The sequence below is a fragment of the Octopus sinensis genome, linkage group LG7 (assembly GCF_006345805.1).
Source record: "Octopus sinensis linkage group LG7, ASM634580v1, whole genome shotgun sequence".
In the NCBI taxonomy this organism is placed as follows: Eukaryota; Metazoa; Mollusca; class Cephalopoda; order Octopoda; family Octopodidae; genus Octopus; species Octopus sinensis.
The window spans coordinates 6,330,899-6,343,030 of record NC_043003.1 but is presented as its reverse complement, the minus strand read 5'-3'; the positions used below and the strand labels follow the sequence as shown (position 1 = coordinate 6,343,030).

Sequence of the window (12,132 nt, the reverse complement as noted above, 5' to 3'; positions counted from 1 at the left end):
GGTGCAGCCTCCTGGCTTCCCAGACTCCAGTCAAACCGTCCAACCCATGCCAGCATGGAAAACGGATGTTAAACGATGATGATGATGATGTTGATGCATCGCGCTCTTCACTTTGTCTGATAATAATAAATATAATAATAATAATAATAATAATAATAATAATAATAATAGTAGTAGTTGTAAATATTTATGAAACAAAACTGTTGTTCACACATTTAAATCTTGTGATTTAACAAGATGTTGTGTTTGCTTGGTATGATCTCAGTGTCTGCAATATCTGTTTGTAGGGGTAATACTGTGGAGTAGTGAAACATGGGCCTTGATTGCAGGTGATTTGGGAAGAGGAGAAGGAAACATCCGTTTCTCCATTGGATGTGTAAAGTTGACAGGGAAACGAAGATTGTGAGAGAGAAGAACTGGATGTAAAGAAATGGATATGGTAAAAGAGAAAGGAGGTTTGTGTTGGTAGTATGTGTGTGTGTATGGATTGGTGGGGGTAACGGCTGTGTGAAGTGTGGAAGACATAGGACAAAGTTGTCGAGACTGACTGGAAGCTGTGGGATCTAACAAAGATGATGATGATGATAGGCAACATGCGGTGTGGAGAAGAATCCTCTACCAGTGATAGCATGATGTAAAGAATGCTGAAATGAGAAATAGATATGGAGATAGGGCTGTATAAGATACCTCCCTGGTTTCTCATTCATTAAGCCTTATTTAGATCCCCATCAGCACCCAGCCTACTTTTTGTGGCACCCCCATGTCTCTCTATCAACCATCTTCCCTATTCACTGCTCCATAGCATCCATGGAATATTCAGGTAGTCTCATGAATATTTCTGGGTAATCTCCTTTATTTTTCTCTGTACAAAGAGAATAGCAAAATGTACTTACATCTGCATAAAGTCCCACAGCGGAAAGTTAAAAACTTTAGTTTAACCGTTTAAAATTATTTTTAGGTTTCCTAAGATTTGCTGTGTTATGCATAAATGTTGATAAATTTACACACACATTTATGTGTGTGTGTGTACATATATCTATCATCATCATCATCATCATCGTCATGATCATCATTTAACATCCATATATATATATAAGTTCAGCAAAATTTAGATTCAGATGAATATGGTACTTAAGTCAGAGGCATCAGAATTTTGTATGGTATTATCCATATAAATCCATGGGGTGATTATAATCAAAACAAGTATATCTTCTGTAATTTGGTACGATCGTTTCATGCTACTTCATTTTATTAAACATTGTAAGTATTACATCAGTTTTAAAATGTTGAGCAATCTTCAGCCATTTATAGAAGTGTTCCATCAAACAGACAATACATATACTTATTTCCATTTCCAAACGAAATAGAAATAAGTATATGTATTGTCTGTTTGATGGAACACTTCTATAAATGGCTGAAGATTGCTCAACATTTTAAAACTGATGCAATACTTACAATGTTTAATAAAATGAAGTAGCATGAAACGATCGTACCGAATTACCGAAGATATACTTGTTGCTTATTTTGAGTGTAAATATATATATATATATATATATATATATATACATATATACACATATATACACACACATACACACACACATCTACTTGTATCTCCCTGTAACCGCACAAGTCTGGAAACACCCAAGAGATTTTTCTTTCCTCCATAGCAAAGCCACACCTTCTTTAATAGGTTTACATGCATTATTACTTACATGCATAAACATATATTATTACTGACATAGAGACACACAGACATATAGCTACACATGTATACATATATGTATGCAAGTGTGCATGCGTACGCACATGTATGGTTTCTAGGTTTATTATTTACGTATGAAGTAAATAAAGTTTGAACATGTGTGTGTGTGTGAAAAGTTAGTTTCAGTTGACAAAATTATAGTTCTGGAATGTTATGCAAATTTCTCTACATTACTTGTTTCCATGGTAACATAGCTGTAGTCACACAGTCTCTTCCCTCTTCTTATACTGCTACTATAGTGGGGGCGCAATGGCCCAGTGGTTAGGGCAGTGGACTCGCGGTTTTGATTCCCAGACCGGGCGTTGTGTGTGTTTATTGAGCGAAAACACCTAAAGCTCCACGAGGCTCTGGCAGGGGGTGGTGGCGACCCCTGTTGTACACTTTCGCTCCAACTTTCTCTCACTCTTTCTTCCTGTTTCTTGTCCCCCCAACTTCCTACGCAACCGCTGAGCCTGGATGCGCATTCATCCAGCCGTTGATGCTCTTGGTGTCGGGGGTTGACCTGCTTTCTCTTCTGCGGGTCTTACGAATAGCAAAGGACCACATTTCGGACATCTCCCACTACAGAGGCGCGATCTTGCGAGCTCTGGGATGAAGACTGCTGCGCTCAACAAACAAACAAACTGCTACTACAATGGCCTCTGTTTTCCAGAAATAGCTGGTATCATGCCCCCCCACCCTTACATCTCTCTTCCCTCTTGCATCCTCTGGTCAATCCTTCTTCCCCAGAATGTCATCCCTTCTGGAATTCTCACCTCTATTTGGTTCTTTTACAATGACCAACTTACAGTTGCTCAAGAGAAATGTTGGTCCTGTTGGTCTTGCTGATGGTGGAGGGCTGTGAAGGTTACGGGCTTAAACCTTCTTTCACACTAAACATCATTATTAAAATTGGTCAGCTGGCAGTTCCCATAGCAACTCAGCTAGGCCTGCATCTAGAGACATACATGTTTTTGAGTCTTTGTTCATCATCAGTCTAGAGTAGCATGGCCTGCTAGCTGAAGATACTTGTCTAGGCTTCGTAAATATATATATATATATATATATATATGTTCAATGAAATTTATTCACTGATCACCAAAATTATATATATACACACATATACATATATAAATACCTATTTCTTTATTACCCACAAGGGGCTAAACACAGAAGGGACAAACAAGGACAGACATAGGTATTAAGTCGATTACATTGACCCCAGTGCGAAAGAATGAGAGGCAAAGTCGACCTCGGCGGAATTCGAACTCACAATGTAACGCAGACGAAATACTGCTAAGCATTTCGCCCGACGTGCTAACATTTCTGCCAGCTCGCCGCCTTAAATACCTGTTGTGTCTGGGGAGAGTCATCCTCTTTTAGTGCCTTATAATTTAACACCCTCACGGTAAAATTTCCATTTATTTCTTTTTTATTTTTCTAAAATTTTCGTTGCGTCTTGCATCCTTTTCAATAAAGGCACAAAAAGAAAATGACTCTCTCCAAACACAACACAATATGCTTCAACACATGAACTCACATAAAGAATCTTGCAAACCAAATCCAAAACGAAATATATAAATACCAGTTTCTCACTCATTAAGCCTTATTTAGATCCCCATCTGCACCCAGCCTACTTCTTGTGGAGCCCCCATGTCTCTCTATCAACCATCTTCCCTATACATTGCACCATAGCATCCATGGAATATTCAGGTTGTCTCATGACTAGTGATCCACTGAATATTTCTGGGTAATCTCCTTTATTTTTCTCTGTATAAAGAGAATAGCAAAATGTACTTACATCTGCATAAAGTCCCACAGCGGAAAGTTAAAAACTTTAGTTTAACCGTTTAAAATTATTTTTAGGTTTTCTAAGATTTGCTGTGTTATGCATAAATGTTGATCAATTTACAAACACATTTATGTGTGTGTGTGTGTGTACATGTATCTATCATCATCATCATCATCATTTAGCATCCATATATATATATATATATATATACACACACACACACACACAACCATGTGTGCATATATACACCCACCCACATCTACTTGTATCTCCCTGTAACCGCACAAGTCTGGAAACACCCAAGAGATTTTTCTTTCCTCCATAGCAAAGCCACACCTTCTTTAATAGGTTTACATGCATTATTACTTACATAGAGACACACAGACATATAGCTACACATGTATACATATATGTATATATATATATGCATGCAAGTGTGCATGCATATGCACATGTATGGTTTCTAGGTTTATTATTTACGTATGTGAAAAGTTAGTTTCAGTTGACAGTAAAATTATAGTTCTGGAATGTTATGCAAATTTCTCTACATTACTTGTTTCCATGGTAATGATGATGATGATGGTAACATAGTGGCACGTAAAAAGCACCAACCGATCGTAGCCGTTGCCAGCCTCCCCTGGCACCTGTGCCGGTGGCATGCAAAAAGCACCATCTGTATGTGGCTGATGCCAGTGCTGCCTTGACTGGCTTCTGTGCCAGTGGCACGTAAAAAGCACCAACCGATCGTGGCCATTGCCAGCTTCCCCTGGCCCCTGTGCCAATTTCTTGTAAATATATTGTATGCAGTCTATGTATGTATCTCTCTCTCTCTCTCTCTATATATATATATATATCAAATTCGATGACTGGTGTTCATGCTAGCAGGGTGCAAAGAGCACCATATGAGTGTGATCATTGACAGAGCAGCTAACCGGCTTCAGTGCCAGTGACACTTAAAAGGCACCATTCGAGCATGATCATTACCAGTGTTGCCTTACTGGCACTCGAGCCCCGTGCTAGTAGGGTATTAAGAGCACCATCTGAGCATGATCGATGCCAGAGCGGCTATCTGGCCTCCGTGCCGGTGGCACGTAAAAGACACCATTCAAGCGTGATCGTTACCAGTATTGCCTTACTGGCACCTGTGCTGGTGACATGTGTAAAAGATTCGAGCGAGGTCGTTGCCAGTACCGCCTGACTGGCCCTGTGCCGGTGGCACGTAAAAGCACCCACTACACTCTCAGAGTGGTTGGCATCAGGAAGGGCATCCAGCTGTAGAAACTCTGCTAAATCAAGATTGGAGCCTGGTGTAGCCATCTGGTTCGCCAGCCCTCAGTCATACGTCCAACCCATGCTAGCTTGGAAGGTGAACGTTAACCCTTTAGTATTTAAACCGGCCATATCCGGCCAAAATAGTTAATCTGTTTTATGTTCAAACTGACCAGATCCAGGCTCTCACACCTACCCTACAATGTTATTCTACATTAAGTAATTACACCATGAAGATCTTGAAGATATGAGATAATGCATGATTAATTCAAATCAATGGGAATCAATAAGCATTATGTTTGATTCAACAATCTGAACACTAAAGGGTTAAACAATGATAATCTCTCTCTATATAAACGGCAGTTTGTCTGTGCGTGTTTCTGTGTGTCTGTTTGCTTGTACCCTCACCCTGACCACGGCTTTCAACCGATTCTGATGAAACTTGACACACACATAGCCCAATGTCATAATTCAAAACTAACGCAGCGAAAATTTTGAAAAGTTCCCCCAGTTCTGAAAAAAATCGATAAATTTGACATGGGGTCGAGAATCAGAAACACAAACCGCAAACTGTCTAGGGGACGCAACTCCACCTTTTTTAACTAAAAAGAAAATTTACCATCATTTTTTTCCATTTTTTTGCTATTTTTTGGCTATAACTCTCTAAAAATGCTTTATAGTTATTTCCCTTACAAACCTGAGCAACGCCGGGCGATACTGCTAGTGATAATATATATATATATATATATATATATATATATATATATGCATACAACAACCCCTCCCCAGTTAATTGTAATTGTGTTTATTTGTTTGTGTTTTGTCCAGATGAATACGGAGCTGAAGAAGAGTCTGAACCACACAATGCTGGAGAGTTACAAATACAACAGAGAAAAGACTGAAGCCATTGACAAGATGCAGATCACGGTAAGTTTACTGAGTTGTTGTTTGTGAACTGGAGTTGAGCAGGTTGGCTGAGTCGGTGGAGCATCGGGAAAATATCTTGCTGTCTTGGTTCTGCATTGCTACAGCCTGAGTTCAAGTCTTGATGAGTTCAGTTTAATGTTTGATCCCTTTTTTGGGGATGATGAAATACCCAGTTCTTTATTACCCACAAAGGGCTAAACACAGAAGGGACAAACAAGGACAAACGGATTAAGTTGATTATATCAACCCCCAGTGTGTAACTGGTACTTATTTAATCGACCTCGGTGGAATTTGAACTCAGAACGTAAGGCGGACGAAATGCCGCTAAGCATTTTACACGGCATGTTAACGATTCTGCCAGCTCGCCACCTTAATAACAACAACAACAATAATAATAATAATAATAATAAACCCTTCAGTTCGTTGCTCCGTTATAGTCGCGACTGCGGTGTATAGTGTCCTTGAGCAAGTCTCTTCTTTTCATGCTGCTCCAGCCTACTCAACTCAAAACAAGTGCCACTCCAGTTAGTGCTAATGGTACCACTCTCCCCACACTCTCTCATTCTTGGGTCATGTGTGGTTGTATCTATATATATATTTCTTTACTGCCCACAGAGGAGACAAACAAGGACAGACAAACGGATTAAGTCGATTACATCGACCCCAGTGCATAACTGGTACTTATTTAATCGACCCCGAAAGGATGAAAGGCAAAGTCGACCTCGGCGGATTTTGAACTCAGAACGCGGCAGACGAAATACTGCGAAGTATTTCGCCCAGCGTGCTAACGTTTCTGCCAGCTTGCCGCCTTATACCAGTTATATACTGAGGGGTTCAATGTAATTGATTAATGCCCTCCAACCCCATCAGCATTGCAGGCCTTATTCCTAAATAAAAACTAGTTATTTTTGTTGTTGTTGCAGTCAATGAATGTTTCTAAACTTCCTAGAAACAGCAGTCAAATCTTCTTCTAATCGTAACAAATAGCGACAGAACACACTGAGTAATGTAGACTGAGATAGACTTTAAAAAATGACAGGATGGTCATGACAGGAATGTCTTTAACGGCAAGTCTGCTGGTTGTGTGGTTAATAAGCAACATATTTCTAGCAATGAATAAATTCTGTGCCTCTGTTTTCCTCTCCCGTTTGTTTTGACACTCACCTCTCTTCTGGTCAGACACAAACCACTGAAGAAGCTGGGATTGTCTTGGCTTTAAATATGTAACATGAGGTGTGTGGGGTAGTGGTGGTGCAGGTAATTGACCAATCAAATCATTGTGAAAAATACAGGTGGGGGGTAGAGGGGTAGCAATGTAATTTCTTTCTCGTGGTTAGAGTAATAATTAGTAGTATTATATAGATATTTGATTAATAGTTACCGGGTCATAGTGCTAGTGCATGCATATACAGCTGCGTGCGTGCGCACATACACGCGAGTACTGTCCGAATCTCCGACCAATCACATACAGCTAGCTGGCATTCAATTGGCGTATCAAGTTTTGAGCATTTTGATTGGGTTTTGGATAGAAAATTCTCAAAATTCTCAATTCTATTGATTTTGTTAATGGCTTTGCAGGGTGACTGGGGAAATGTAAAGATGTGCACAACCACCCTTGGACGGTTTTGAATGACCATAGAAAGTGCGAGCCCTCTAACGGAAAAATTGTGGATTTGTATAAAGGATATACACACACACACATTTTGCTGTTTATATATAGAGAGATTATTGTACTACAGCTTGTATAGTGAATACTGACAATATTTCCCTGATAATAATTGATACAATATTAAGGAGACGTAGAATCACCACCAGGTGGCACTGATTACATCTTCCATATAAATACAGGGGAGGTAACTCAAAATCAGTTCACTGAATTCTCTGTGGAAGTCAGAGAGGGGCACAGAGTAAGTGAAGAAAGGGACACAGAAATATTGTAGGAAATGTCTAATATATAACGATTGCAATATCTAATCCAGTTGACTGTCCAATTGTAGATTACTGTTTTCCTCCCTCCCCTACTCTCTAAAGCGGGTCTATTCCCCCTGTCACCCTCTCTTTCTCTTTTCCCCCCAGTTTCGCTGCTGTGGTGCTGGTTACTACAAAGACTGGAGGGCAAGCAGATGGCTGCGGTTAGACCAAAATACAGAGAATAAAGCGCCTGATAGTTGCTGTAGAACCCCCAGTATTGGATGTGCCAAGAGGGATCATCCTTCAAACATCTACCACAAGGTAAGTTCACACACATTTACATTACATTCATTCACTCATATATACAAATGTATATAGATGTATATACATATATATCTATCTAGCTATCTGTATGTATGTATCTATCTCTATATCTACCTATATATTTATCTCTATGTATATCTCTCTGCCTATATATATATATTTATCTAATCTATATATCAATATCTATATATATATCTATCCATCCATATCTATCTTTCTATGTCTATCTATCTATATCTCTCTCTACCTATCTATCTACATATCAGGGATGTCCTCTTCCCATCCAAATGACTTGATCTGGGGTTTGCCTGTTGAAAATGAAACAATACGGAACTACCATATTCTGATCCATTAAGGGACAAACAAAATCTGTTGAATTCACTTTTATTTGACGAAAGTTTACAGATGTTACATGAGAAGGTTACAAATGTGGAGTGAAAATTTTTATACCTCAAGAAATAAAATAAAAAATGAATTTAGTAGGCCCTGTGTGTACAATGGTCTTTTTCATTTGCGTCCTTCCTAGTATACGTGATATATAATGCAAAGAATTTGTATCCCAGATTCAAAGATCACATCTGGATAGAATTCTTTTCTACTCTAGGCAGAAGGTGCAGATATTTTTGGGAAAGGATGAAAGGAGACCATAACCCGTGGCCTCTACATGGGATGTAGCCAGTCCACTTATGCATACTTTTCCTTCTTGGGACACAAAACTCTACTTTTGAAAACCTGTTGAGGCAAGTGAGAATCAAAATCGATCAACATCAATGGAAATTGCGGAAATTGCAGCTGTGATACCAGTGCCGGTGGAACGTAAGAGAACCATCCGAACGTGGCCGTTGCCAGCGCCGCCCCAACTGGCCTCGTGCCGGTGGCATGTAAAAAGCACCATCCGTTCGTGGCCGTTGCCAGCCTCGCCTGGCCCCTGTGCCAGTGGCACGTAAAAAGCACCATCCGATCATGGCCATTTGCCAGCCTCGTCTGGCACCTGTGCCGGTGGCACATAAAAAGCACCCACTACACTCACGGAGTGGTTGGTGTTAGGAAGGGCATCCAGCTGTAGAAACACTGCCAGATCAGATTGGAGCCTGCTGCAGCCTTCTGGCTTCCCAGACCCCAGTTGAACCGTCCAACCCATACTAGCATGGAAAGCGGACGCTAAACGATGATGATGAAAGGCAAAGTGAACCTTGGCAGAATTCGAAATCAGAACGTAAAGATGGTCGAATTACTGCTAAGCATTTCGCCCTGCAAGCCAATGCTGCTTCTGCCAGCTCGTTGCCATCTTGATAGAATTCTGCAATCAGAAAGTGAATTCTTTCGCAAACACCAGAAAACTTCAGTCAAAACTGAATTTTTCTGGTGTTTTACGAACAATTGTAATAATGTGTGCATACACACATACACACACACATATGTGTGTGTAGTGTGTTATATAACGAGTGAAATGCTGGAAATGGTTGAAAAGCACTTGCACAAAATGTCCATCAGGCCAGTGTTAAACTGTTTTTTTTCTAAATATTTATTTTTTTCGTTTTTGGATCTGGTTTGCAAGATTCTTTATATGAGTTCGTGTGTTGAAGCATATTCTGTTGTGTCTGGGGAGAGTCATTCTCTTTTTGTGCCTTATTATGTAACACACTCACCGGTAAAATTTCCACTTTTTTTCTTATTTTTATTATCAAAACTATTGAAAAGGTTGCAAGAGGCAACGAAAATTTTAGGAAAATAAAAATAAGAAAAACGTGGAAATTTTACCGGTGAGTGTGTAAAATAATAAGGCACAAAAAGAAAATGACTCTCCCCAGATAACAGAATTTATTTTTTTTATATAATCAATAATTTGTAATAATTAGAAAATCTTTTGTTGTGTGTGGGTGTGTGTATATATATATATATATATATATATAATATGCTAACCTTGGATCGTAGAGTGACCTGCTGTTCTCAAAGAGACCTATTGAGTCGACATCAAATAATACCAACATCAAAATAAAAATCAAATGGAAATTGTAGTCAAGATACCCGTGCCGGTGACACGTAAAAAGCACCGTCCGAACGTGGCAGATGCCAGCGCCGCCTGACTGGCATCTGTGTCGGTGACACATAAAACGCACCAACCGATCGTGGCTGTTTGCCAGCCTCCTGTGGCCCCTGTGCCGGTGGCACGTAAAAAGCCACCCACTACACTCACAGAGTGGTTGGCGTTAGGAAGGGCATCCAGCTGTAGAAACACTGCCAAATCAGACTGGAGCCTGGTGCAGCCTCCACGGCTTACCAGACCCTGGTTGAACCGTCCGACCCATGGGAAACGGATGTTAAATGATGATATATAATCTAGCTGCATGAAATGTGTGTATTGTATGCTTGTATATAGCTGTGTGTTGTGTGTTTTTCTTGTTATTGTTTCACTGTAAAATGTTTGTAAGATGTAAATCCATTTCTAAAGAATTGTGTATATAATATGTATGTATATATATAATCAGCATTATACTGTTGTGTGTTTATACACTGTTTATCTATATCTCACTTGTTCTCCAGGGCTGTGCTAGTAAATTGGAAGAATTTTTCCAAGACAATCTCTACATAATTGGAAGCGTTGGTCTTGGTTTGTGTTGTTTACAGGTGAGTCACGTATATACTCCACCTTCCCCTCAAACCCTCATCTATGTCTATTGGGTTTTTACATCTGGGGGTAAGCTGTAGATGGTGACAGGGCTAGACTTAAAGCCGGAGAGGTGTGGCATTAGAGTGTGGGGTTTATGGGAACTCTGGTAGAGGTAGACATAGCAGTGAGAGGGGAAGGGGTGCCTCATGTGGTGTCGGAGCACATTCTCATTTGTCTCCACCACCACCACCACCATCGCTCTCATCATTCCTTCGGTCTCTTTCAGAGTAATGGCTTTCCTGCCGCCAACCACCCAGTACAAGGTAGCTTTGTTTTTTTGGGAATCAGCTTTTAAGGGTTCCCTTGTTTTTAGCTTATCACTATTCTGCCCAGTTTTCATTTGTGTGGGTGGACCCTGGGGAGGAGTTAGAATTAAGGGTGGATGTGACGGAGTTAGTGGAGGTGGCCACAGACACATACACCCCCTTTGTCGTCACGCTGGTGAGACCCATATTGGAGTGCGGGATTCAAGCCTCTTCTCCTTATCTCCTCAAAGACATACAGCATCTCGAAAGAGTCCAGAAGCTGGCTACCCGCATGGTTCTTGGTCTCAAGAATTTGTCTTACGAAGAAAGGCTGAAGACGCTCGACCTTTATCCTCTAGAAAAACGATGATGCCGTGGTGGTCTCATTCTTGCTCACAACATCATAAGTGGAAAGTGTAACCTCTCGAAAGAGCTGTTCTTCACTCCTGCTCCAGAGCGTCGGCTGCGGGGTCATTCCGAAAAGCTCTATCTGCGACGATTTCATCTCAATCGAAGGAGAGGGGCTTTCTCCGTCCGGGTTGCGGATCCGTGGAATAAGCTGCCAGACGAGATGGTGAAGATGCCGACGACCGCTCGGTTCAAAGTCTCTCTTGACCACAAGTGGCCTGAACTCTTTACATGAACACCACCCTGTACATAACTCCATGTCCCCCTACATGGCCTTGCTCTTTGCTTTTTGAGCCAAAAAATTTAACTAACTAACTACATCCCTTTTTGTTTTTCTTTCTCTTTCAGATTATCGGAACAGTGTTAGCATGTTGTCTAATGCAACGTGTCAAATGGGGAACAAGGCTGCAATAATTGGGTGCAGCATTGCACAACATTAGATCCCTTGCTGCATCATGCTGAACTGCATCAACACAGAACTATATACATGTGCATATATACCATTTATACATGCACAGACATGGTTATATATATACATACACTCTCTCAATGTCTCTCAGACCTACATATATACATACTGTTTATACACACTAACAACACATCTGAGTATATATATCATTTCACTGTTGATTTCACCTATATACACACATAACTATGTGTGTATATATTACATATTTGTAGAAATTATGTGTATGCATGCATGACCACATACATACTCCACTCCATATGTATATAGACACACATGCATACACACACACACAAATATATATAGACACGCAAACACACAAATATATATAATGATATGCATAAATATATTGATGTGCATGTATACATACATACA

General features: G+C 40.2%; 1 protein-coding gene across 3 annotated transcripts in view; it reads left to right on the top strand.

The window, feature by feature from the left end:
• LOC115214187 (CD151 antigen) overlaps nucleotides 1-11,998 on the top strand; it is a 145,939-nt gene extending 133,941 nt beyond the window's left edge. For 2 of the 3 annotated variants that reach the window (XM_036504472.1, XM_036504473.1), the window contains exons 5-8: nucleotides 5,634-5,732; nucleotides 7,809-7,964; nucleotides 10,512-10,595; nucleotides 11,640-11,998. In XM_036504472.1, the coding sequence (XP_036360365.1) occupies nucleotides 5,634-5,732; nucleotides 7,809-7,964; nucleotides 10,512-10,595; nucleotides 11,640-11,705 (405 nt within the window). In that variant the 3' untranslated portion in view covers nucleotides 11,706-11,998. The remainder of the gene's footprint in view (nucleotides 1-5,633; nucleotides 5,733-7,808; nucleotides 7,965-10,511; nucleotides 10,596-11,639) is intronic. The other variant, XM_029783286.2, reaches the window with a different exon arrangement.
• The last annotated feature ends 134 nt before the right edge of the window (nucleotides 11,999-12,132 follow it).